Source organism: Phoenix dactylifera, chromosome 7, assembly GCF_009389715.1.
Source record: "Phoenix dactylifera cultivar Barhee BC4 chromosome 7, palm_55x_up_171113_PBpolish2nd_filt_p, whole genome shotgun sequence".
Taxonomy (NCBI): domain Eukaryota; kingdom Viridiplantae; phylum Streptophyta; class Magnoliopsida; order Arecales; family Arecaceae; genus Phoenix; species Phoenix dactylifera.
The window spans coordinates 9,034,737-9,062,256 of record NC_052398.1 but is presented as its reverse complement, the minus strand read 5'-3'; the positions used below and the strand labels follow the sequence as shown (position 1 = coordinate 9,062,256).

The 27,520-nt window shown below is 38.6% G+C and overlaps 1 protein-coding gene across 2 annotated transcripts; it reads right to left on the bottom strand.

Moving 5' to 3' along the window:
• Positions 1-1,847: 1,847 nt before the first annotated feature.
• LOC103695975 (tryptophan--tRNA ligase, cytoplasmic) lies at positions 1,848-27,520 on the bottom strand. 2 transcript variants are annotated; one of them, XM_008777436.3, is made up of 12 exons: positions 27,152-27,517; positions 26,936-27,055; positions 24,812-24,997; positions 16,521-16,572; positions 16,354-16,419; positions 16,086-16,172; positions 10,158-10,250; positions 7,201-7,281; positions 4,756-4,827; positions 3,578-3,646; positions 3,334-3,444; positions 1,848-2,319 (listed from the first exon to the last, which is right to left on the bottom strand). In XM_008777436.3, exons 1-12 carry the CDS (start codon positions 27,364-27,366, stop codon positions 2,269-2,271), a joined length of 1,203 nt encoding a protein of 400 aa, XP_008775658.1. In that variant the 5' UTR covers positions 27,367-27,517; the 3' UTR covers positions 1,848-2,268. The 2 variants fall into 2 exon arrangements, 1 of the variants encoding a protein (XP_008775658.1); XR_003383236.2 differs by lacking the exon at positions 1,848-2,319 and adding an exon at positions 3,984-4,436 and having other exon boundaries at positions 3,426-3,444; positions 27,152-27,520.

The window sequence follows — 27,520 nt, the reverse complement described above, 5'->3', positions numbered from 1 at the left end:
TCCTTTCAGATTTCTTACAGAACTCAGTGGTACCAGAAGCTTGAAAGATAAAATTGCCAGTTAATTTAAGTGAACAACTTTCTTGGACTGCTCATATCTTGTTTTCAAATCCACATTCAAGTTTTCCCTCTTCACTTTGTACACCCAAACGTCAATTTATATAGTCAACAATTTTTTTCATCTTATTTGTTAAGGTTCGACAAGGGGCTCTCCTTGGTGGGATATGATGAAAATGGCTACTTAAACAATGTAACTTCTCACTCTCTGTAGGCCTGAATGAAAATTGTGAGGTATGATCCCAGGGGGGAAGTGAAATAACATAGGCCCTTAGAACAGAAAGCAGTTTTGTTTGTGGACTAGATGTGTCCACCAAGTGGTTTATTTTAGTGACAAAGCACACTGACTGCTTTCTTTATAAAAAAGGGGCCTTCAACTTCCTGAACCACAAAACAAGATGAAATCTCTATCAAAATCCAACTAGCTTACATTATCGATGGGCTGCAGTTCACAGTGCATGAAGTTTCTGTTCAAGTGAAAATAGATTACTATCCACAAACAAAGGCGCTTTGTTGCCCCGTTGTTGGTCAGATCATCTGAACTTACAGGCTACATGCTGATATGAGTGCAAGAAAGAGAACATTACCCAGGAAGTCTTGCAAACAGTTCATTCTTAGTGTTGGGTGAATGTTATGAGAATAGTCCTCTCAAAAAAGAAAGTGATGAAAATAGGGTCTTTGCAACTTTTGTAACCATGCACTGATGCACATGAAGATTTCAGGAGAAGAAACTTGAAGTACGTGGTTATCAAGACAGGGAAGCCTGTGAGAATACATTACTGAACATCACCATTTATTTCCATGATACCATCACTCTCATGCTTGCAAGATTAAATATCTGCAACTACAACTACCCAATAGACCATGGTGAATTTTGTTGAGCAAAATTTCATTGCTTTATTATGACCTAAGCCAATTACTCCAAACGGCAATGACTAGGAAATGCAGTTTATCTCATAACCGGAAATGAATCTGAATTGAAGTTTTAATATCATACTTACCAAGTAGACAGTGAAAAAAACTAAATATTAGTGCAATTGAAGGCAATTGACTACTACTCTGTTTGCATTTCTCAGCTCACACGTGCTCTTGATTGCGTCCAAGAATGCAGGAACAGCATCATAATTAGGGATTTCCTTGAACACAGGAATATAGTTTAGGTCCGCTATGACATGGTCTCCACTGCCTTCTTGAATCTGAAATTTGCACAACAGTAAATAAAGAAACGTCATTTAAGTTTCTTGCCAAAAAACGAATTTCTGATGCTTCAAATAACAGTCTTAAAGAACTTCCTAATTAGCATGTAGAGAACCCTAATAAACCTCATATCGTGTAAATCATGGTGGATATTGTCATATTGCACTCAGCAGCAGCAACAGTAGGGCTTAAAGATTTCCGGTAGAGAAGGGCATGGATCACTTACAACAACATCAAGTCCAAAAATATTTTTCAGTCGCATGGAGAATCACAGCCATTCAAATTCCTATCAGACACTCTGTTTAGCACTGTTGTATGAAAAAAAAAATTTAGCTTATGGACACTCATGGATGCAGATGTCATCTTGCTTCTAAACCACATAGATTTGATATTACACTCCACTCAGTTTATGTTCCATCAGGGTGAAAATGATAGAATTGCATACAGCAAAATGTAAGAGCATTTATCAAGCTACATAAATAAAAGGGAAAAAAATGGATCAGATAAGAGGACCACAACCATCTATGCTTCCTACCACGTACATGGCACTGCAGGGAACTAGTTAAAAATAATACAAAATTAATAGCCTCAAAATGATGAGAAGCACTTAAGTGAATTTCAGTTTATACTTTATAGACACATAGAACCACTGGTTGAAATAACAACTGGATTCAGCACAACAGCATGCAAGCTGGACAAAAGAAATAAACACCCACATATTTTGCTAGTGTTGAACAAAAGAACAAAAGCACATTAAATTAATTCTGTTTTCGTGCTGACAGGAGCAATTTTCCAACAAAAATTACTGTCAAGTTATGAAAGACAAATAAATTCACTATCCTCCCGAATTCTTGATTCTACAAACTTGATTTCTCTATAGGCTCTTTGGTTGTGATATAAATGGGAGTACTATAATAATTCGTTCAGTGATAATCAGTGAAGAGGAACTGCTTTGTTGTTCACTCATTTGCATCATTGAGACAAGTTGAGTTGACATCCGTGTGTCAAAAGCTATTTAGCTGAACATATTGGGTAGAGGTCTGACAGCCATGAAAGCATCCACCATCTGAAAAAAAAAGCAAGATTTGTTAGTCATGGAACTCAATTCTGGGTTAAATTTAAACAAGAAATGTGCATAAGAGAAAGGGAGGGCAAAAAAGTTCTTGGTACGGCAAGAAAGAGGAGATAAAAATAAGAAGACTTGACAGAGTCCATGTATGGTTCTTAACTAGATGGTGGAACAAACATCATATGAAAACTCAAGTTTCGACAAGAAGATTTGACAAAGTTAAAAGTAGAATAGACATGCTACTTAGTTCTCCTGGATATTTTTCAGTTTTCTTTCCTTTTGAATATACCGCATCTTGAGACTCATTTACTCCGAAATTTAGACAGAAATGGAATCGTTATGCTGGGATACATAAACTAAAAAAAAAGGTAGATTCTTTTTTTGTTTTGGTAATAGAAGATGCTTCTCCATCATCAAGAAGGCAGTTTAGTGGTCATTTTTGTGAATCAAGGGGTACTGTGTGAATTGTTCAGTCTGAAAGGAAGATGACAAGAACTTCTCCGTCCCCTCCACTGTAGCCCAAAATCAATTTTTCAAAGGCCCTCTTTGGATGCATGAATGGGTTGTTCATGCATATGTACCCACAGGCGAGGGAGTTAACAAAAGGAAGAGGACATTGAACAGACAGGACAAGATGATCTTCAGCATTTTCAGAGGTGGAAGATTGCGCCCTCATTATCCCTGTAAGTCAGGGATAAGTTAAAATCACCTTCTAAATCAAATTCAATATCCTAGTTTTTAGGTAGCCAGTGCCAGCAACCGCCAGCAATCTCTTCAATTTCTCCAGATATCACGGCTCCTCAACTCCAGTCATCTGGGAAGTTTATGCACGAAAAGCATGTTTGTGCATCCAAACAGGGTCTAAAAGCTAGTACCAGAACTCTAGGAGGTCCCATGGAAGATTGCAAAGAATCAAAACTGATGCTGCTACTAATTCTTCTTTATGAAAAGACACTGAAGTCTTTTGGAAAGTGAACAGGTTGCAAAAAATGGTTCTAGTTAGTTGCATACCTCATCAGTAACTGCAGCCCGAGCCTTGCGATGTCGCTCAACCAACTCTGAGAGGACCTCAATAAGACGTTTCTTGACCTCGCCGGTTAGCATCCTTCCAGAACCATATTCCTGGAATATGTTCATAAAATGAACAGTGGAATTACATAAACAAAACCCAGTAGGCACCAAACTAAAGGGCAACTTGTTTATCAATAAAAAAGAAAAAGTTGACCTTAAACTGAACAAATCTAGAAAAGTTTACCTTCTTAATGTGCTCAAGTTCATCATCATCTTCAAGAAAGAAACTAAGGTATTTGACAGGAATATCCACCTGAGAAAAATCCAGAACAGGAAAGCTATTGAATTGTTAAATTGTTCAATAAGCAGACTTTGAATGCTCAGTCTAACAGATATGGGAATCTTACAATCTTATAATGTAGCTAATCAACATAAAGTGCAGCAAATGCAGTAAACACCCTCAAGGATGAAGAGAACGATAACACAGCTATGGATGCCATGACATGGACCAGACACCAAGGACTAAGCAATAAAGGACATGCACATTGTATACCAGTTTAAAATAAACTTTCATGTAATAAACTCAATGAAACATAAGAGTGAACTATTGGCCTTATCCTATATTTCTCAATCACCCTCACGCATCACACCTTGAATTTGATTCCTGCCAATGGCCAAATCCTCAAAGGAATCTTGAATGCCCATTTCACGACCTCTATCCAAGGTTTTGTTCTTTTTGTTTTGGTTTGCCTCATTTTCCAACTTCTCCAGCTTAATCCGCTAATGCCCTTGTACCACACCCAACTTTTTATGCCTGTTTGGACACTGAGCACCCATCTTCCATGCAGGTGGGTGTTGCTAGATATAGAAAGGGAAGGAAAACTAAAGCAAGAAATTCAGTGGAAGATTCCTGGGAAGCTGAAAACCACTTAAAAAAGTGGTTCTTGAAATCCCAAACTTCTTGGGTTTGCAGGAGCTTGGAGCCTTGGATTCCTTCAATCAGTCCAACTTCATCCTCCCATCTCATCTGTTAAGCCTCTCGACTCCCATGAAGATATCAAACAGGCCTTTGATCAATGTATGATCGATTAATCAATCAATCACTGCATGCAACCAAAATTTATGCACATTAATATGCACATTATAAGCACAGAGGACCATGACAAGGGAAGCTTTGAAGTCTGAACAGCTAATGCTTCAACCAAAGAGTCAGGTGAAATTAAAATTATTTATAAATAATGTTGAAAATACTAGAAACTTTCCAATGAAAATTTTGAAAAGCCTACATCAGCACTTACATCTGCTTAGTATAGTTACAGTAATATGAACTACTAAAATTATGTCTCATGTCATATATCTGCAAGGGCTATGAACTTGATGAGCTTAACAGACATAACAAACAAAATAGAGAAGACACCATACCTCTAGGTTGGCTCCATATTTCCTGTGGTTCTCTATAGAATCTTGGCCACCAGAGAAGGCATACCTATTCACCTTAAAAAAAAAAGAAGAGAAAAAAGAAGAAAGTATCAGTATAGAAAATGCCATTTTGGATGGGAACATACAGAGATACCATACTTGTTTGTCCATGACATGCACGTAGGGTTAGTGAAGGATCAAGCTGGGCTAGGTCAGCCTTCAGCCTTTGCAAAGATTGACCAGGACCCAACCAGACCCATCAAAAGTTGCATCATTTAACCAATAGCCGTGAGCAAGCCAGAAGCTCCAGGCAAAACTGCCATCAATCCTCTCTATCCCAAACCAGATCAATCTAAATAATGGCTTAAATTTCTTTTTGGGTCAATAATTTTAAATACAACCCCTCATCAATTTTAATGAACAAAGCCTCATTCACTTACATAAGATTGGAAAAAGAAACTGCACCATGTGGAAATAATTATAATTGTTTCAGAATGAAAAACAAAGTAATAAGATTATAAGAATAACCAGCACATATATGCAAAAAAAAAATCTAGGACTCAAATTCCCTCTGCCTGATCAGCTTTGCTATGTAGCTATCACAAAAGTGAACTGATTTCATGTTGTCGGGGTTACCATGGTGTTGCGTGGAAACAGACGCAAGAATCAGATTTGGAAATGTTGTATCCAACTTGGCAAGATGGGGAGAGAGAGAGAGAGAGAGAGAGATGAAGGGCCACATAGGGGAAAAATAGCTAAACTACATATATTTATCTTTTATATAATTATTTTTTGTTATTATATGGAAAAAGCATTTGTTTTGGTTGTTCAATATATATATGTATGTATACTCTTGTCTAAACTCCCAAATTAGCTGTAGGATATAAGAAACACAACACTTTAGCAAATTTATTTTTAATATCAACATCCTTCACCAATCTCTAAAAAGAAGGCCTACTGCTAATGTTATTATAATGGGTCAAACTAATTGATTTTTTTTTTTTTCGGGGGGGGGGGGGGGGGGGGGGGGGATACTATACATTATTTCTTTGGTAATGAATTTGATGATTCAAAAAACCAATTTCAGAACATTGAGTCTACACCACCAAAAAATGCCTTGAAATCATATATTATATGCATCAGAAGTCTTGGTCTCTACCCTATGCAGCCAAATAGAGGACTACATCACATGCCTCCTTGACTTTTAGAAGGCAAGGAATGCAGTGCTGTTAAATAACACTATAAATTCGAATGTTGGATGGTGAAAAGGGTCCTAGATCTTAACTTAGTAACGGTAGATGGAAAATAAGGGGGGACACAAGCAAAAGAAGAGTCTGAAATGAGTATATTATTACACCAACAGAAGAGAAATTGAGGACTGAAATTCTATTGAGACAGCATTGGCAAGAAAGAACTGAGGATACCCCAATAAGGACAGTCATAAATATGTTTAAGGATAAGGAGTGAAGACCTCAGAATTCTAAGATGCAACAGCGTAGGTTGGCAATGAAGATGGTTGTAGCTCCTGGTAGAATCAAATGGCAGAGCCCATGTATTCAGGACGGCGGCTTGTTGGTTATGGTTGTAGGTAGCATGACACAATTGCATATAAATGACAAAATACTTGAAGCATTGTGTGTAATCAAGGCTAGGACCCAAAGCCTCAAAAATCAGCCATAACCCAGTTTTCTCAAATGAGATGTGGGATGTAGAAAAGCTTAGCAGATTTGCAGCAACCATTATATGTTATTGACAAAAATGAACAGATTCAGCTCAATTCTTGATTACATTGGCATGTCATTGTCAGCATCTGCCTTATGTTCTAATGTCGAGCATGCCATTGACTGAAATATTTTAAAGAAAATGCATGAGCACACACACACACACACACACACACACACACACACACACACACACACACACACAAAACCTTGAAAAAATAATTATGAGGAAAGATTAGGCTGCTCAATCGAGAGAAGTGAAATGTAGAATGTACCGAAAACTCCTGCACTATATTTTTTGTACGTTGAAGTTGTCATATAGGAAAAACTTCAAGACTAAGTTTCTGTTTGATCAATTTTCAAATGCACAAAGGCAGTCAATTAATTCACTAGTGTCATACAGTCTATTTTAGTTGCTAATCAAATATCTAGTATGAGGATTCTTCATACACTAAACAGTATCCTAGTCTAACCCGATACCAATTATCTGATAAAGCATAACAGAATTGTAGGAGCTCATGTGAAATGCCATGATCAAAAAAAATATATAGCAAAGAACAAATATTGATCCTAATCCTTGAACAATGAAAAGTGAAACTTCAACTAGAGGAAAATGCCTAGTTAACATTCAGGATTAGCAATACGAATTAACTCTTAATTTTAATAAAAATTAACACATAAGATACAGAGAAACATAAAATTGGCTGATGTGATACAGGAAGCCAACCTTATTTTTTATGTCTTTGGAGGAGTCTGTCACATATATTGCAGAATTTGGATCACTTGCTGACATCTTTCCTGTCTCCCCCTGTTCATATTGAGGTTCAGAAAATGAATAGGCATGAGTGGCTGGTTCATTGGAAACCATACATCTAAATGGCACTCACTCAAATCAGTAAACTCTTCCACAAGAAAATCACAGAGGTCGATAGATGGTGAGTGGATTGCAAACAGCATAGTCTCATTCAACATGCATAATGATTTTCATGTGTTTATATACCTAGTATTTTTATGTTTAGATGAACATGCGGAAAAAGTTATCATAGATCTCACTCCCTAGTTCCACAATCCACTCCATGTGAGCTGATAAAGGCAGATGTCATTGAGTGCCACAAAAAACTGGTTACCAGTTGTCCTGGTATATTGCTTACCTGGTTCAGCATGTAATGCATGTGGAATATTAGTAAGAGAAGTGGCACATCAAAGCATACATCTCGCTATAGTATCATGTTAAGCATCTATCTTGCAAATTTGTCATGAATCCAAGAACTTCATCCCCTGATGTGCCATTTTAATGTTTTGTTTAGATCTGAAATGATATTCACATATTTTAAGTAGTAAAATTATATTTTTAACATTGATAACCAAGAGATTCAATATCCGTCCGACAAGTAAAAAAATGGAACAAGCTACTTGCCCATGAGATGATAAGCAGTAAGACGAAACATGAAAGTTATTCTCACCACTTTATAGCAACAAATGCATTTCCTTGTCAATGCAAACTTAACCAGTTTATTTGTAGCCCCATTTCAATTTTTATGCAAGCAATATGTGGGTGGGGGTGGGGTGGGGAGTATCATTATGATAAATTTCGAGTGCTCATTTAGTTCTAATGCTGCTAGGGAAAAGGTTTCACATGATATAACACTTGCCCAACCAACAAGAAGATTTTCGGAAGGCGAGATAGAATTATGAAGGAATATACACAGAAAAACTTATTCTACTTCGCTCTCATTTTCGCCAAGGAACTTGATACTGTTATTTTACCTACTAATAGGGGTAAAGAACTTCTTAATTATAGACCAATATACAATGAAAGGTTCAGCAGATGTGCTATGACAGAAAATTATACCTTGATGGGGCAGCCATGGCGGGCACTAGCATACACTCCCAATCTAGTCTCCACTGTCTCATTATCACCTCAAAACAAGCCTTACATGTTAATGATATCACCACCACTCTAATTTAGAATAACCTCTGCACTTTCATATTCCTGTTCTCTAAATCTTTTAGAGATTAGACCACCAGCATCCTCCCCTAATTCCTTCTCTTCATGACAGAAATCTCCTTAGAAACTCCCACCTACTTACAAATTTTATCAGTTTACACATCCCTCCTCAATCTGAATCACCATAACCAACTATCTTTCCTTTGAAGTCATCAATTTCCACCAAAAGCAGCAGAGCAACTTCTTTCTTCCCACCGTGTGAATATCTCAAAGTGTTACCTGCTACCTGCTACCTCATCATCACACTTCATGACTTCATGTCCATATTCCTGATCACATCTTTTCCTGACCATCACTCTGGAACTAAAGGCAACCCTTTTAGATATTACTGAAAAAAAGAGAGAAAAACTAAAGGCCTAGTAAATTATAAGGTGGAGTATATAAAAGAAAGGAACAAAAAGAGACCAAAAAAAGGCCAATTATCATCACAAAGCTCATAGATGTGAAGGATCATTGCAGTTTTTCGTATCTAATAAGAAGGATATAAGCATTGAATCTTTGGAAAAGAAGATAAGCAGATGTACAGTCAAATCCTCACTTGACTATTGTCAAAAATCTTAACCAAAATATGGCACCATTTTCAATGATTATGGACAAAACTTGTATGTAAATATATGCATCCATTCAACCTTTCTGACTCTGTGCATACATATAATATGTTCCTTCTTCCTAAATTCAGGTGTCATCCATGCATCAATAATGCTCCTGAAAAAAATGTTGACCCTTAACACAGACATGCACTTCTTGCTTCGGAAAAAAAAAAAGAAATGACATGAATTAAAACCTTGAAGCAGTAATATATCACACTCTCTAGTTGTTTACATTGTCATCTTGGTGAACTTTAACCAGCAGCAATTTTTATGGATAATTTGAAAGACTGAGCATGACAAGAATTTTGGAGCAATTTGAAGATAGTCTGGGCGTGCAGATGCCATATGAAAAAGCTTGGGGGAAAAGACTTAGAATTGCACCAACTGGACTTCTAACGAAGAGAAATACATAGTCAAAACAATGATAGTTAATTGTGCCGACACAAGGCTCAATCAATGAAAGGAAAATTAAATTACTGCAAAAAATAGTGGAAATATAGAATGATGAAATGATAGGGCCTACTTGTTTCAACTGGAAGAGAGAGTGCTATCCTCTTTGTTTTAGGAGTCCATCCAAGCCTACTAGGGGTATGACTGAAACAAAATAGAAATTGTACATATTGATTTAACTTGGTAAGCCATGAAAGTATATCTACATGATGTTCAAAAATAAAGAAGAAAATGTGTTATACAGTTAAATCTTTGGTCAGGGAACCAGTGCTATTTATAGCTGATGGATTTCATGAAAGATTATTTGGTGCAATCCAGATGCCACTTCTCAATGATGGATTCTGAGTTCTCTTTCTTTATCCTTACTGTTATCCCTCATCAGCTTGCAAACCTAAAACTGTCTTGGTTTACGCTAGGGTAGTTGGACAATAAGAGCATTGTTTTGCAACTACAATACACATCCATAACATTTGACAGATGACAGTGAGTGCTAATCTTTTTTCTGAATTGAACAAAACATACAGTTTCAGATAGAGAGAAAAACCAAACATGAATTTACCTTTCTATTAAAGACTACGATAGTACAGCATGTAACTTTTGTGCAAATCCAATTGTAAATGCATTTCACTTAAGTACCTGAAGAGCAGGGAAGAATGACGATTCAATTAAAGCCGGTTTTTGGTATCCTATCCTGGGAGCAACATCTCGTGTCATTCTGAAATAAGGATCCTGGAATGAAGGGAGAAACAAAGTGGGGTTGGGATACTGATCAGAAACAGTTATATATATTATATCATAGTATACCAGGGAAATGGTCGTGAAATATAACATTTTAAGGAAAAAAGGATTATGGAGCAAGAAAATAATTAAAGATCAGGTAAAAGTACAAGTAAAATCAAATAACCAGAAAGCAAAGAAAGGAACTTATTGATCACCTACTAGGACAGGCAAAACAAGACACATGAAAAAGAACGAAAAAAGAGCATAAGACATCATATCAACCTCTTATATAATACATCTGAAGTGAATAAACAATTCATCTATTTGCTTATTATAAAAAATTCATCTCTAATTTTCAAAGATCTTTGAAAGAAATTTCATGAGATTATAGTGACTAAAAGAATACCTCGTTATTTGTATCATCAATAACATTATAAGGTAAACAATAATTTCTTAGTGGCGATAATAGCCATTATATACAAACAAAAGTATGCAAATACCAACAATAAGACTATGCTCGCATATCCTTAGATACACAGGTGCATGTAGCGAGTTCCATATTGACACCAAAAAACACACATCACCCCCTCTCAGACACAGTGAACAAAGTAGAATTTGCTGAAGAACTGAACAGCCTCATATGTCAGACAACTGCAATGTGACTGGTGATTGTAGATAGAAAAGCGAGAGCTTATTAATAAGTGATGACCAACAAAGCAGGAATCAAACTAATATTACATATGCTCTCACTGTGAATAATAAAAATAGTTGCAAAATAAATTGAATTGCATTGCGTGTATGCTAGGATTTGCCAGCTGCCGATGATCTCTAAAATGTGTTGTTAGACAGACCCAACTTTAGAGCCAGAAGAAAGATTAGAAGCTAGTACCAATCAGTGGAAATACTAATAAACAGCATTAATGCAAGAATCAATATACAGATGAATTTGATTGAAGAAGGCTGAAAGTGACTGATGATTTCAATTAAAAAACCAAAAAATGCTTTCAAAAAGTGCAAACCGGTTGGACCATGGAGCACTAACAAACCACCTCACAAGCCAAATTATAAATATACGATGGGTGAACTGATGGAGCATTTTATAGTTCCTACAACAGCGACCTGAACTTTTCAGGACCAAATGGAGGTCCTAAATGGTGAGTTGAATAGAATTTCTCCCAAAGTAAGCTGAACCGGTACCGTGCCCTATACCGATCGACTACCAGTTCGGCACGATACCAGTACGCCATTTTTTTTATTTTTTCAAAAAATTTTAAGATTTAATGAAAAGTAATTAATTTCTTTTGAATATTTTAAGTCTAATTTGATCTTTCTTGATGTCTTTTGATATTTTTATTATCCGGTGCATCTTAAATGATACGTTTTGACGTGTTGGAGTGATTTTACTATGGTATTGCTATGAAATAATGCTATCTTGGGGAGGCAAAAATTTCGCAAATCTGTGTCATTGCATTTGCTACCCCCAACTATATCTTTTGCGTGAGTGGAGTCAAGATTCCGAACTAAAGATGATTATAGATCTTCGAGTAAGTAGTTAACTAGCAACAAAAAATATAGTAGTATAAAACCAAAATAATGATGATCTTTAGAAATTAGAGCATTAGGTCGAAATCAAAATGTAAAGAAAAAAGTCAGCAATCCTAACTCAGCAATCCTAACTTCACATGCCAGAAGAAGCAATATGAAATATTCTAAAATCAATTAGTAAAAATACAAAACCTATAATGATACAATTAATTTTATGTATTTAAAGTACAACATCCATATCGACATCTAAATTCTCATCGAATGGCGATGTCTCTCATAGATATCGGAATTATTAGTATAATCAGATGGCACATCAATCTATCCTTCTAACCATGTGGCCTTGTAGTCATGTACGCTCATCTTATAAAGTAAGCACTATAGGTTATAACTAATCTCGGATCTCTCATTGAAGCTCTATCTCTAAGTGTCCTCTGACTGATAATACGGCTGTGGAGGGGCCCATCCGAATATACTGATAGCAAAATCCGATCCTTAAGGTGCTTCGAGTTGCTTAGGATAGTAGCTACTGGAAGACAATGCCTCGGACACACCATATCCATATCTGTATAGATCATAGGCTGTCTATAGCTGCAAGTAATATAATTCAGCATATGACTCGAAATCTGATACATCCATGAATTCTACTCCATGTGCAAGGTCATCTGCAGTTGCATCGTATCCTTCTAAACGACCTCGAGATATTCATCTCTTGCAACAATCATATCCTCGCATGCTTTACCAGCTCGTGCACTGTGGTCTCTATCCTGTGTGGTATGTATAAACTGAAACACATCGCTGAATCAAATACCATCTTGCAGCTATCTTAAAAATAGTGATCTCATATCCTCCACTCTTTGGCCACCAAATCCATGATCATTTGAACTATCATTGCTGCTCTCCCTGGTCTGAGTCTGAGTGAGGGGTTGCAATTGCCTTTTCTTTTTTTTCTGGCTATATTGAGCAGCTGTTTACTTTTTCTATGTGCCCTTTTCTGCCTGGCTATGCTGGGAGGATGAATGTCACCCTCTTGACTGAGTCGACCAAATAGTATAATGACCTCGTCTAAGCAACTCTCTGTCATATCTCTAGAAGGATATCTCGAAAATGGATTCATATAATGATCGGCTTCCAACTGACTCCTGTAACTATGGCTGATCAACTGGAAGCACGCATGGAATATTACGATCTACCTATTGCTCTCTGCATCCACCCTAGCCTCGTTAAAAATGAAATTGACTGATCATGGAGGCGATTCTAGCTCATTGAGCTCCTGCTGCTGGCCCACAAGCCATTTGATCATAAGATCATCCTCATCTTAAATAGAAGCATTATAGATTGTATCTATATACTTCAACTCCACTTTCTTCTGAACGCAATTAAACCTCAACCTCAGATTGTAGTGAATCTATACGGGATCATTAAAGCACCTCTATGTCAGATAGCTCATGAGCGAAAGTGAACTAGTTGCACTCGCAGCTGCTCAAGAAGACCATCTAGAAGAGAATTCGGATGTTGGGCCACCTCATCATGCTATCACTGATCATTCCGGCTTGCCTAAATGATGCTTGAATCTATGCCTCCTTGTCATCTGGAATGTAGGCCTCCTTTAATTTTCTGGAGTGATATAAAGATGCCTCTGTTGCTCAACAGTTCATCTCTACCTTCATTCAGGCAACCCTCTACATCGCTGCTCTCGAATTGGTGAAGTACTTCTTCATAAGCTGTTGGACCTCCTATAGACATTTCCAACATCAGTTGTCGGACCTCTTATGGATATTTTCAATGCATAGATACGTCGAAATAACTATCAGCTAAATGCTGCTTCAATCTGTTTATTCCTCTTTAAACTCTATGTGCACTAATTGCACCTCCAATGGTGCCAACCTAAAAGTATTTGCTGAAAATCATAACCAATGTCACACTCTAGGTTCTTTTTTCTTGATGTATGCATTCCTACAGCTTTATCAAGCATATATTAGTTTATTAATTATTAAAAATAGTAAAATTTCACTATGATGAAAAAATATATTTTCTACTTCATAAAAAACTTCTGAATTATCTAATATATAGTACTAATTTTTTATATTTTTGTATTAATTATATATTTTTAAAAAAATTTAACTAAAAATAATTTTAAATATCAAAAATTAAGAAAAGTATTTTCTACTTCAGAAAATATTTATGAATTAGAACATAGTACTAATTTTTTATTTTTTATATTAATTATATATTTTTAAAATTTTTTAAAATTAACAAATAATTTTAAATATAAAAATTTTAAAAAATAAATTTGAGCTTAAATGCATATAGAACCCTATCATGGATGCTACATATATAGTTTCTCAACCTGTGAACATGCATCAAAGGCTACTTATTTCTCAATTTTATTCAGATATGGACTTATGGCACTTAAATAAATGAACACCAAATTTAAATTGGGAGAAGTTTGCATGCCCCTAAACAAGCTTCTAATTTTACTGATATTTTTTAAAATATTTAATCCAAAAATATATTTTTTAATTTAATATTATAGATCTAATGAAAATTAAAGATTTTAGTATTATTGTGTAGATCATCCATATATCTACAACATATCATGAAATCATACCAAAATCAAAAATTTTGGCATTACCTCTTTTTTATTTTTCTTGTCGATTTTCGGCCAAAAAAAGGAAAAAAAAAGAAATAGAGAGAGGGAGGGCAGGAATACCTTGAAAATGGCTTGAATCTTGCATTTTATTGATGAAATCAGAATTTATTAGGGGGAATTAGGTGGATTTTGAAGTAGGGAGGAGTGAGAAGCAATGGAAGCTTCTCATGGCCTCTCTCTTCATTTATAAGAAGGGAGGGAGCCGATTCAGCACCAAATCGGTATGAACCACCAGTTCCGTGCCTAAACCAATTTCTAATGGCGAAGTAACCTAGTTTCCAGGTGGTTTGGTCCAGTACGCCCCAAACCGTATACCATGGGTTTACCACTTCTCAGGTACATTGCAAAGCATTAAAATATCAATATAACCCAAAATTTCTTGCATCTAAAAGCTATTGAAACACCTTATTAAGGTTCAATGATGACCAAAAGTTGTAAAGTATGACAGGCAAAATTGAATATTTATTCTCCATATATTAAGTAGTTCTAATTCTTCGAAATTAAGATGCATTAACAAGGTATCCTCAGAGTCTACATAATTGGTTACTAAACAACCAGAAAGTGGGTCAAGTAATCAAGCTATAATAATCAACCATGAGATACATGTGATACAACCATATCTGATGACTTCATTTTGTACAAACCAATTTGTCAAAATGTGATTTAAAAATTGAAATCTGATGTCCTTACATTGTCTCTAAGTTTTCTCACAACTCTTGGTTGCTTTATCATGCTCGTGAACAAGCAAAGAGTTCCAAATTCTAAACTAGATGTGCCATCTCTCTTCAATAGATAACAGCCATACTTATGCCAAGATTTTCATGAAATAATTAATACAATAGAAGACCAGTATGTTGACTACTACTTCCAAAACCAATAATAGCAACCTAAGAAAACACAACCAGCAATGCTTTCTCATAACATCAAAGAACTTGGAAATTTGTTGATGGAGAGTTTGTAGAGTCTATAGATAAATAAGGTTCTTGCATCACAGTAGCAACCGATACTTTTCATTATTCTACTGATCTATAAAGCAACAATTGGTCACTTTAAAATCCAGGAAATTTGAAATATCTTTGAACTTCAACATTTTGATACTGCATAAAATGACACTGCACTGATTGACATGATGCTTTGTAATACAAATAGCACCACTTTTCATGTCAATCGTTGGAACTTCTAATAATTATTGCTATTATGACATTATTTTCCCAAATGAGTACTTGGAATTTGTAGTGAACAGTGTCAACCCAAACATAATATTAGGGTCTTGTTAATATTTTCCAAACATGAGGAAGCAAATCCATCAAGATGTATGTTATTTGAATAAACTCGATGAAGTTATAGATAAAAGTCAGAGACTCCAACCCTTCCTCCCACCAAATGCATAAGCACATGCGCTTGCGCATGCAAAGTATAGGACAGAAACCAGACTAAACCATCAATTGATAATCTCTATGTACTTACATAACACATGAATAGAAAAGGGTGCACTAAGCTCAATTTTAAATGTTTAAGTCATTCACTTGTGCCAAATCAGTGATCAGGATGAACAATAACCTACTTAGTGGGTAAGTGAAAATCTTTACTACACAGCATACCCACCTTTATGTTCAAAACTATAGTATTTAAGAATAGGAAATTAGCACCTGGTCAATGGCACATGGTATCAAGCAACGAAGCTGGTCCTTGCCAGGGAAGAGGTGTGGAAATGAACTAGGAAATGATGGGACTGCCTGCAGAAGGAAAAAATTTATGTATGATATTAAGCTCAAGCAGTTCTTTCGAAACTGCTAATGCAGATATATTAGAGAAAAGAGCAAGTCAGGTGCACACATATATGAACCTTTATGCACGTAGACCATCAAGCAAAATATCTGAAAATTCATAAGTATTTTAACAGTATTTTAACAGAACCTGAACAGGTGGGAAGCTAATTTTTCCGATATGATCTTCTGGTGTGAAGCCAAATATTCCCACAACCTAAGTTGCACAAATGCAAGAAAAAGTTTTGCTACGTCAGGTGGTGATTTATGTACATTACTATAATAAGAGAACATATCCACAAAAGATTTAACATTTACCTTATTAAATGTGACACATTTTGCAACCTTGACCATGTTCTCATAAAAGGCACTGCAATAAAATCAAGAGCATTAGGAGGCTATGATGCAGGACGGAGGTAGGGAAGGAGAGTCAGAGAGGAAGAGGAGGAGAAGAGGGGGAAGGAGAAGAGAAGGAAGGAGGAGGAGGAAGAAGAAAGGAGGCTAATTTTCATTCATCGTTCATTAAACCCTAAACATGAGGGTGGACCCATATATATAGGGTCACAAAATAACAAATAGGCCCCTGCAAAGAAAACAATCCGAAAAGACCCTAAAGTGACAATATGCAAATAAATACAATCAACATAAAATATCATAAATCAATCCTGCCACAACGAAAGTGGCTGGACCGTCCTCCTGTGACGACCGTGACCTCGTAAAACAATTAGTCCGGTACTGGTGTCCACACTAACTCCCCCCGGGTAAGAAGAAGTCGACCTCGACGAATGGCTCTGGTAGTACTCCAAAAGATCTGGATCAATGCGCTAGAACTCCTCTCGTGTAATCCATGTAGAATCGGACTCCGGTCGTCCTCTCCAGCGAACCAAGAAATGCTGAATACCCCCATCACTGGTAGAAACAGTCTACTCATCTAAAATGGCATCAATATGTTCTTTTTGTGCTGGTGGTAAGGGTAAATGGGTCGGAGATGGTATGGAATCAGGAATAGTTGTATCATCAAGCTCAAGGGATGGCTCAGTGAAAGGGTCAGTAGGAATGGATGGTGGACCCTTGTAAGCAACCAAATCTTCAATATTAAAAGTGGAGCTAATACCAAAATCAGAGGAAAGATCAATGACATAGGCATTAGTACCAACCCGTTGCAATACGCGAAATGGCCCAGCACTACGAGCCTGCAGTTTCTTGACGGTTCCAAATGGAAACCGCTCAGGCCTAATACGTATCATAACATAATCCTCAGTTTGAAATTGCTTATCCCGCTTATGAGAATCAGCTTGTAGCTTAAATTGAGCATTACTTATATGAATGCGCTTGCTAATTTTCTGATGCAGAGTATGAATGTGTTGTGCAAATGCATGTGCAGACTCAGAAATTCTAATATGTGGTGACATAGGTAGGAGGTCTTCTAACTTTATAACCATGGACTACCTCAAATGGACTCATCCCGATAGATCTATTAACCGACATATTATATGCAAGTTGGGCGACAGGAAGGATGGAATCCCAATTACGATTGTTTTCACCTACTAGACTTCGGTTGACTACTTCAGTTTGTCCATCTGTTTGAGGATGATAAGCAGTAGAAAATTTAAGTTTGGTGCCAACCATATGCCATAAGGTTTTCCAAAAATAGCTCATGAAGCGGACATCCCTATCAGACACAATAGTTTTTGGTAAACTATATAATTTAACAATCTCATCAAAGAAAATTTTGGCTACTCGAAAGGCATCAGAACTTTTGGAACAAGAAAGTAGGCCATTTTAGAAAAACGATCCACAACCACAAAAATGGAATCATGTTTCCTAAAGGTATGAGGGAGGCAGAGCACGAAATCTATACTAAGGTCAAGCCAAGGACGATCTGGTACAGGTAACGGGTGTATAGGCCAGTATTTTGTTTTTTGTGCTGAGCTAGTTGACACGTTCGACACTAGCCCACAATTTTAGCAACATCCTGTTTCGGACTTGGCCAAAAAAATTGATGTTCAACCTCTTCTATGGTCTTATCACGCCCAAAATGTCCAGAGAGACCACCGACATGCACTTCCCATATCAAAAAATCTCTTACGGAAGTCTGCGGGACACAAAGCTTGGAAGCTTTGAATAAGTAACCATCTTGAAGATAAAAACCATCAATCAAAGGTCCTTGTCCATTAGCAAGGGCATTATAAAGTTGTCCAAAATCAGGACAAGACAAGTAATCGTTCTGAAGTCTGTCAAAACCTGTGATAGAAACAGACATAGCGAACAACAGAGTTACTCGTCGACTTAGCGCATTAGCAGCTTTTTTCGCTGCACCTGACATATGCTTTAGAACAAAAGTGTAGTCTTGGAGAAATTGAACCCACTGAGCATGGCAATTATTAAGCTTTTTCTGAGAATTAAGAAAACGAAAGTGCTTCATGGTTAGAATAGAGAACAAATTCATTTGGAAGGAGATAATGTCGCCAATATCGTAGGGCCTAGACTATTGCATAAATTCTATGTCATAGGTGGTATATCTCTGTCTAGCCTCATTCAGCTTTTCACTAAAATAGGCTACAAGATGATGTTCTTGACTAAGCACCCCACCTATACCTAAGCCAGATGCATCACACTTCACCTCAAAAACTTTGTTAAAATCAGGGAGTCGCATAATTGGCGCTTCCGTCATTCTTTTCTTAATTTCACTAAATGCTTTAGCAACAGTGCGTGTCCACTGAAAGTCACCCCTTTTAAAGCAATCCGTGATGGGTGATATAAATGTACTAAACCCCTTTATCAAGCGACAGTAAAATGTGGCAAAGCCGTGAAAACTACGGATGTCACTAATATTCTTGGGTTCAGGCCATTCTACAATTGCAATGATTTTCTCGGGGTCAGCAGATAAGCCCTCAGAAGAGACTGTACCCTAAGAAGTTTATATGAGAAGTGAAAAATGAACACTTCTTAAGGTTAGCATAGAGGCTCTTGTCGCGTAAAGTCATACAAACCTGCCTTAAATGGGCTAAATGTTGCTCCTTAGATTGGCTATAAATAAGGATATCGTCAAAATATACGACTAAAAATTTGCCCATGAAAGGTCGTAGTACTTGAGTCATCACTCGCATAAAGGTACTAAGAGCGTTTGAGAGGCCAAAAGGCATTACCAACTATTCATATAGGCCATCTTTTGTCTTAAAGGTTGTCTTCCATTCATCTCCTAGGCAAATCTGAATTTGATGGTAGCCACTTTTTAAATCAATCTTGGAGAAAATTGTAGCAGCTGCCATCATATCCAACATGTCGTCGAGTCGGGGACTAGAAAAATGGTACTTGACCGTGATTCTATTAATGGCCTGACTGTCTACACATGTCCTCCAAGTCCCGTCTTTCTTTGGAATAAGAAGTGCAGGTACGGCACAAGAACTTAGACTCACAAATAAATCCCTTTTGTAGGAGCTCTTTTTCTCCACACTTAATGTAAGTGTGGAAGATTGAGGTTCGTCTCCAGTCATCAGTTTCCTTAGGTTGGGCAATTGCACACCTCACTACATTCATATTGGATTGGTCAGATTCATGGGCAATCATCAGCGGTGTAGTTCGGATACATCCTAAAGTGTCTGATTCTTTTTCAGGTTCGTCCTCTACATCTTGAATATTCTCTAAATTTGGCTCATAAATTTGTTCCTCCAAATTATCTGTCATCTCTCTTGGATTTGTGCATCAATAACAAGGGTCTTATTTGCACATTGGGAGGCAACATGACCAAACCCTTGACATTTAAAACATTGAATTCTTGAGTTTGGCTTTGGAGGTTCATTTCAGAGGATTATTGAATCCAAGGAAGCTAGTGCCTCCCATTCATCGGGTCTTGAAGGGGACGAATCCCTAGAACAAATCCCATAACAACAAGGCTCTGTTCGGCAGGGCGATTTTAGTAATAGGTCTGTTCTAGGTCATCATCATGCCTACCCTCATCCTAGAGGACCTGGCCCCTTTCCTAGTATTGATAGAGGTTACCGACATAACGTAGATCCTCGTGAATCTCATGACCCTGATGAAAATGTAATGAGAGGCATTAGGGTTGAAGCCTCCACTTTTGACGATCGTCTTGATCCGAAAGTCTTCTCAGACTGGTTACACGAAATAGACCACTTCTTTGAGTGGTACAATCTGTCTGAGGAAAAAAAATTCGATTCGCTAGAATGAAGCTCCTTGATCGAGCTAAGCTTTTCAGGCAAAACACTGAACAACTGTTAGCTAGGAGACATCAACCTGCTATTACTGATTGGGTAGAAATGAAAAAAAAAAATAAAAGAAAAATACCTTCCATTAAGCTATCAAGATGACCTCATGTTTAGGGTTTAATGAACGATGAATGAAAATTAGCCTCCTTTCTTCTTCCTCCTCTCTTCTCTTCTCCTTCCCCTCTTCTTCTCCTCTTCTTCTCTGTCTCTCCTTCCCTACCTCCGTCCTGCATCAGCTGGTTGGTGCAGACACCAGTACCGGACTGATTGTTTTGCGGGGTCACGGTCGTCGCAGGACGGTCCAGCCACTTTCGTTGTGGCTGGATTGATTTATGTTATTTTATTTTATGTTGATTGAGTTTATTTGCATATTGTCATTTTAGAATCTTTTCGGATTGTTTTCTTTGCAGGGGCCTATTTGTTCTTTTGTGACTATATATATGGATCCACCCTCATGTTTAGGATTTAATGAGCGATGAATGAAAATTAGCCTTCTTTCTTCTTCCTCCTCCCTTCTCTTCTCCTTCCCTCTCTTCTTCTCCTCTTCTTCTCTGTCTCTCCTTTCCTACCACGGTCCTGCATCAGCTTGGTATCAGAGCCAAGCTGGCTTTGCCCCTGCTGCTAAAGCCACGATCCAGTTTCTGTTCTCTCTCTCGGCTTCCATCAAAATCCCTCCTCGTGGCCGAGTCTTACCCCATCCGCCACCTCCCATCCTCTTTCATCCATCCCCAGCACCCAAAACCCCTTCCGCCTCCACATCTCCCCACCACAGGCCGACGAGCCCCAACCCGCCGTCCCTCATCTCCTCGCATTTCCCTCTACATACCACCCGATCTTACCACTAAACCCAAACCCCCCAACCCTCGGGCCTCACAGGCCGCAACCGACACCACCCTGCATCCGCCTTCGCTACTGGAAGCTACCTGCCGGAGTCGTGACCGCCTTGCCGTCAGCTCGCCACCGAATGCCGCCATTTGTCTGAGTCTCCCGTCGCCAGTACAGCCACCGTAGCCCTCCTCCCCCCCCCCCCCCGGCAGCCGCAGCCGCAAGGATCGGAAGCCCTCCTCTCGAAACCATCGGAAGGTTGAAGAAAGGATTAACGGGTAAGGCCTAAATTCATTAACTCACAATTCAGTAGCCCGGATCTGCCCAAAAAAAAAAAACAACGAAAATGGCGGCAAAGCCGGAGGGGCGCTCAGAGGAGGCGGCGCTCGGCAACGGGGCGGCGGCGAGCAACGACAGTTGGACTCAGGCGGCGGGGAGGCACTGTGGAAGAAACGGCGGCACCTCGGCGGCTCGGCGAAGACGGCGTCGGTAGGTAGACGATCGAGGAAGAACAGGTAAGAGTTTTTTTCCCTTTTTCTTTTTTTTTAAACTCAGACCCGTTAGGATTCGGGTTATCGGGTTTGACCCGATGCGATACCCGTACGGCTCGCACATGCAACTGACGTGCATTATTTTTTTTTTTGGGCGGATCCGGGCTACCGAATTGTGGGTTAACGGGTTTAGGCCTTACCCGTTAATCCTTTCTTCAACCTCCCGATGGTTTCGGGAGGACTTCCGATCCTTGCGGCTACGGGGGATGGGGGAGGTGGAGGGCTGTGGCGGCTGTACTGGCGATGGGAGACTCCGGCAGACGGCGGCGTCCGGTGGCGACCCAATGGCAAGGCGGTCACGGCTCCGGCAAGCAGCTTCCGGTAGCGAAGACGGAGGCAGGGTGGTGTCGATTGCGGCCTGAGAGGCCCGAGGGTAGGGGGTTTGGGTTTTTTGGTAAGGTCGGGTGGCATGCAGAGGAAAAGGCAAGGAGATGAGGGACGGCGGGTTGGGGCTCGTCGGCCTGTGGTGGGGAGATGTGGAGGCCGAAGGGGTTTTGGGTGTTGGGGATGGATGAAGGATGGGAGGTGGCGGATGGGGTGAGACTCAGCCGAGAGGATGGATTTTGGTGGAAGCCGAGAGAGAAAACAGAAAGAGGAGAATAGAAACTGGATCGTGGCTTTGGCAGCAAAGGCAAAACCGGCCTGACTCTGATACCAAGTGATGCAAGACCGAGGAAAGGAAGGAGAGACAGAGAAGAGGAGAAGAAGAGGGGGAAGGAGAAGAGAAAGGAGGAGGAGGAAGAAAAAAGGAGGCTAATTTTCATTCATCATTCATTAAATCCTAAACATGAGGGTGGATCCATATAAATAGAGCCACAAAATAACAATAGGCTCCTGCAAAGAAAACAATCCGAAAAGATCCTAAAATGACAATATGCAAATAAACCTAATCAACATAAAATAAAATAATATAAATCAATCCAGCCACAACGAAAGCGGCTGGACCGTCCTCCTGCGACGATCGTGATCCCGCAAAACAATCAGTCCGGTACTGGTGTCCGCACCAACCAGTTGATGCAGGATGGAGGTAGGGAAGGAGAGACAGAGAGGAAGAGGAAAGAAGAGGGGGAAGGAGAAGAGAAGGGAGGAGGGGAAAGAAGAAAGGAGGCTAATTTTTATTCATCATTCATTAAACCCTAAACATGAGGTCATCTTGATAGCTTAATGAAAGATATTTTTCTTTTAGTGTTTCTTTCATTTCTACCCAATCAATAATAGCAGGTTGATGTCTCCTAGCTAAAAGTTGGTCAGTGTTTTGCCAAAAAAGCTTAGCTCGACCAAGAAGCTTCATTCTAGCAAATCGAACTTTTTTCCTCAGACAGATTGTACCACTCAAAGAAATGGTCCATTTCGTGTAACCAGTCTGAGAAGACTTTCGGATCAAGACGACCATCAAAAGTGAGGGCTTCAACCTTAATGCCTCTCATTACATCATCAGGGTCACGAGGCCTGTGGTGGGGAGATGTGGAGGCCGAAGGGGTTTTGGGTGTTGGGGATGGATGAAGGAGGATGGAAGGTGGCGGATGGGGTAAGACTCGGCCGAGAGAAGGGATTTTGGTGGAAGCCAAGAGAGAGAACAGAAAGAGGAGAACAGAAACTGAATCATGACTTTGGCAGCAGGGGCAAAACCAGCTTGCCCTGATACCAAGCTGATGCAGGATGGAGGTAGGGAAAGAGAGACAGAGAGGAAGAGGAGAAGAAGAAAGGGAAGGAGAAGAGAAGGGAGGAGGAAGAAGAAAGAAGGCTAATTTTAATTCATCGTTCATTAAACCCTAAACATGAGGGTGGACCCATATATACAGAATCACAAAATAACAAATAAGCCCCTGCAAAGAAAACAATCCGAAAAGACTCTAAAATGACCATATGCAAATAAACCCAGTCAACATAAAATAAAATAACATAAATCAATCCAGCTATAACGAAAGTGGCTGGACCGTTCTCCTGCGACGATCGTGACCTCGCAAAACAATCAGTCCGGTGCTGGTGTCCGCATTAGGCTAACCCATTGAATGAGAGTTAAATTCAGCATCACATGAAAGTTTTATGGATGAATGCAAGAGGAATGGCATAGAAGTTGCAATGCCACTCTATGGCTTGACTTTATTTTTCAAAACCAAGAAATTAATAAGATATAGAGGCAAGGTTCGCCGTCTCAATACTAGATCTCGTACCGATATCATCCTATTACAATGTCAGTACGCGGTACAGTACGACATGGCGAGGCGACCAAGTGCTAGTAGGGTACAAGACTACATACAGATTCAATACCGATACGGTATGATATATCCGATATGGTACAACCAGTACGGTATGGAATCAACCATTACGGCAAACATTGCATAGAGGAATATATGCATAGACACGGTTGTGACGATTTCTAGCTATTTGTCCCGTAAACACAATGTAATTATTCTTCTGTAGACTGCAATTACTATTTATTTTATTCTATCTAAAAAAATCAGGGTCATTATTTATAAATGATGAGTTCAAAATTATCCAAAACTTTGTATGCATGTTACCACTCCAGCTGAAGTTGAAGACCAAAAAATAATAAGAAAAATGATGATGATGATAACATGAATAATGCTGCAACCTATCAAGTTTAATGCCCATCGCCAGCATACACAAATGAATTTTTCGTATATCAATAATATAACAAAAATTGTTAATATCAATGATAGGAAGAACTAAACAACATCCACAATGCAAATAGAATTAAAATGATCTTGAGGTCAACCACGTAAGAATATTCAGCACAATAATAACTTAGCTTTTAGTTATAGGAGAAAAGTATCTATGCATATCAATGCCCCATTGTGAAATCTATGAACTAAGGAAAAAAAATGAAATAGAAGTCAAACAGATACAGCATTAATTCTATGTCAAACATAATCTCAATAACAACTCTGCTGTCAATGCCTTCCCACAATGAAAATGCAGCCAATAGATATCGGCATATCTATTCATGCAAGTGAAAGGAAAATATTCAACCACAACTTACCCACCAACATAATTAAAATCTGAGAAAATAAAAGTTCTTGTCATGTCAAAGCCACATGCAATTATGTCTTTTGCATTCTCACGAGCAAGCCTTTTACTCTCTTCTACTGAGAGGTTCTTCCACATGCACTTCTCATCATCAGTTAGCTGTATTACAAGAGGAACCTTAAAAGCATCCTGCAAATATCTGCAAACAATCATAAGGAAAACCAATGACTAATTACTGATTTAGCTTTTTCTAGAAAATTGATATAGCTAGAGAACTTACAGAAGATAATGTCAAAATGATGAAATGCACACCATGTGGAGGGGGGAAAGAACATTTCACTGATAAAACTTGTCTAAGACAAGTTCATCACAAGTCCAAGCATGATTAAGTTGATTGGCTGCACTAGGTCATGATTCAAGCTGGGCCAACAGATGATGGGTCGTAGAAATAGGCAACAATTCTTTTTCAATAAGTCTATTTTCATGTTGCACATGATTTTTCATCAAATTCTCTATATAAAGATTGAGCCTATGTCAGTAAGGATTTGAAAGAACTAAAAGTAACAATGGATGAAGCCTAATAGTTGACTTCTAAGACAAGGAGACTCTTAAGGAATGAAAGCACATCTTCACAGCCCTCATTTTTAAGGAGTTTAAAGCTGATATGCTTCGAAGAAAGTAAAAGGACTTACAAAAGTCTGAGGGGAAAAAAAACTTTAAGCAAACATCTTACCACAGGTTTTCATACATCCGAGCAAAAATGCTTTCAATGGAGATAACTAAATTAACAAATTTTCCTAAGGCAGAGACCATCAAAATGCTGCATAAGTGACTATGTAGCCTACAAAGGGGCTTAACCCAGCCAATCATGCTTTTCTAGAATGGAAAGAGTGAGTGGCTTATTGTTCCATCAAATCAGATTACCCAGAGAACAATTAATGATTTTGTCAAGCATACATGTTGATCAAGGTGAAAGGAATGAAATTGAAAACAATTAATGATTCTATCAAGACAACATGTTGATCAGGGTCAAAGAAGGAAATAACAAGGTTTTACTTAAAAACATCAAGAAGGCATGGGGATAAGAAAGTTGAAATTCCCCAACCTAAAGTTGAAAAAGGCATAATGAAGCATTAATACTAATTCCTTTTTTCTTGCTTGCCAATGTGAATGCAGCTGAATTTTTCAAGTTCTAGTGCATTTGGACAATATTACCTAGATATGTCATACAGATCTCAAGGTGTCTTTAAAAAAAAAAGGAGGTGGGCACAGGGGAAGGGGGGGCAGACAGCACAAATAAAAAACAACCATATTTTATATAGGCCAAAGTCCGTAATATATATTGGTTGCATGGCATAGCTTAATAATTAAACAAGATCCAAAAGTACATTATTTATACCTAACACTTTGCCTGAAATTTGAGGCAAACAAAAGATATATTTGTAGGCATATGTCAAGATAAAGCATCCAGAGAAACCAATAAGTGTTCAAGTACCCAAGTACTGAAGTATACCAAAATGCCCAGGTCTCCTAAATCACTAACATGTCAAAGAACCCAAGAGGAACATAAATTTGATGTCCAAACTCCGATAAAGCAACAGGCATAATCACTCCATCAAGGCGTACAGAAAATTCTTTTAATTGGGTTTAGAGTTCACAGAACAAGAAGAAGAACCAAATCAGGATCCATCCTCAGGACTCAAGTGGATTACACCCCTTACGACAATGAAAGAAAAATTCAATTCAACAAAGGGAAAGACACTATCAGCAAATTTTTTTCTGGCATTGCTCTGCTGATAGATTTTTATTTCTTGACATTATTTTTCATTTAATATTATATTGATCAACCCAATATGGAACAGGCATAATATTCATCACATGATTTTCAAGACTGTGAATTGGGATCGAGTTTAACTCCCCAACTTGCCATCAAGAAATTTTCATACCAATGCATCTAAAGATTAAATTTTGACAACAACCAACCACAGAAAATCAAAATTAGTGCAACAAGCAATCAAGTGAAGTTTTCATTACACCACAATAATGAATGCGAATCCGAAATGAACTCACATATACAATTATACAAACTATCAACAAAGTCAAGAACACTAAAGAGTCCAGTGAGACGAAAACTTACTTCGTGAACATGAAGGGAACCAGATGCCCCAGATGCAGAGCTTCGGACGACGGCCCCCTCCCTGTATACAAATAGAACTTCTCCCCCCTTTCGTAAACATCAAGTATCTCATTGAAATCCCTGTCAGACAACAATCCATACGGAAATCACTCAATACCACGATCAAAACATAGAGGGTAACGGAAAAGATCGGATTTTTGAGAAATCTTGAGGGACCTGTGGGCGAAGAAGACGCCGCGGCGAAGGAAGACGTGGGCGGGGCGGCCGGTGAGGCGCTCGACGCGGTCGATGAGGGAGCAGTCGAGCCGCTGGCAGCCGAACTTCTCGATCAGCTTATCGTAGTCGATCTTGCCGCCGTCTTTGGCGGTGACTTCCCACGGGTTCACCACCTGCTCCTCTTCTTCTCCTCTCTTCTGCCCGTCGTCTGCCATTGGAGGATGGCTCTCGAGATGGTAGGGCTAGGGTTTTGGCTAGGAAGAAAGGAAGGGGGAGGGGGGACGATGACGGTGGGTTGGAAGCGGAGATAGCAGGGATTAGGGTTCGGACGGCAGGGTTGGGAACTTGGGATCCTCTACCAGAGTCTGC

What these genes read in the sequence shown, in the direction of transcription:
- LOC103695975 (XM_008777436.3), bottom strand. Translation starts at nt 27,366, where the DNA reads ATGGCAGACGACGGGCAGAAGAGAGGAGAAGAAGAGGAGCAGGTGGTG. An exon ending in GATTTTAATTATGTTGGTGG is followed by an intron (nt 16,573 to 24,811) that starts GTAAGTTGTGGT and finishes ATTTTATTGCAG; the next exon opens with TGCCTTTTATGAGAACATGG. An exon ending in GGGCTGCAGTTACTGATGAG is followed by an intron (nt 2,320 to 3,333) that starts GTATGCAACTAA and finishes TTTTTTTTTCAG; the next exon opens with ATGGTGGATGCTTTCATGGC.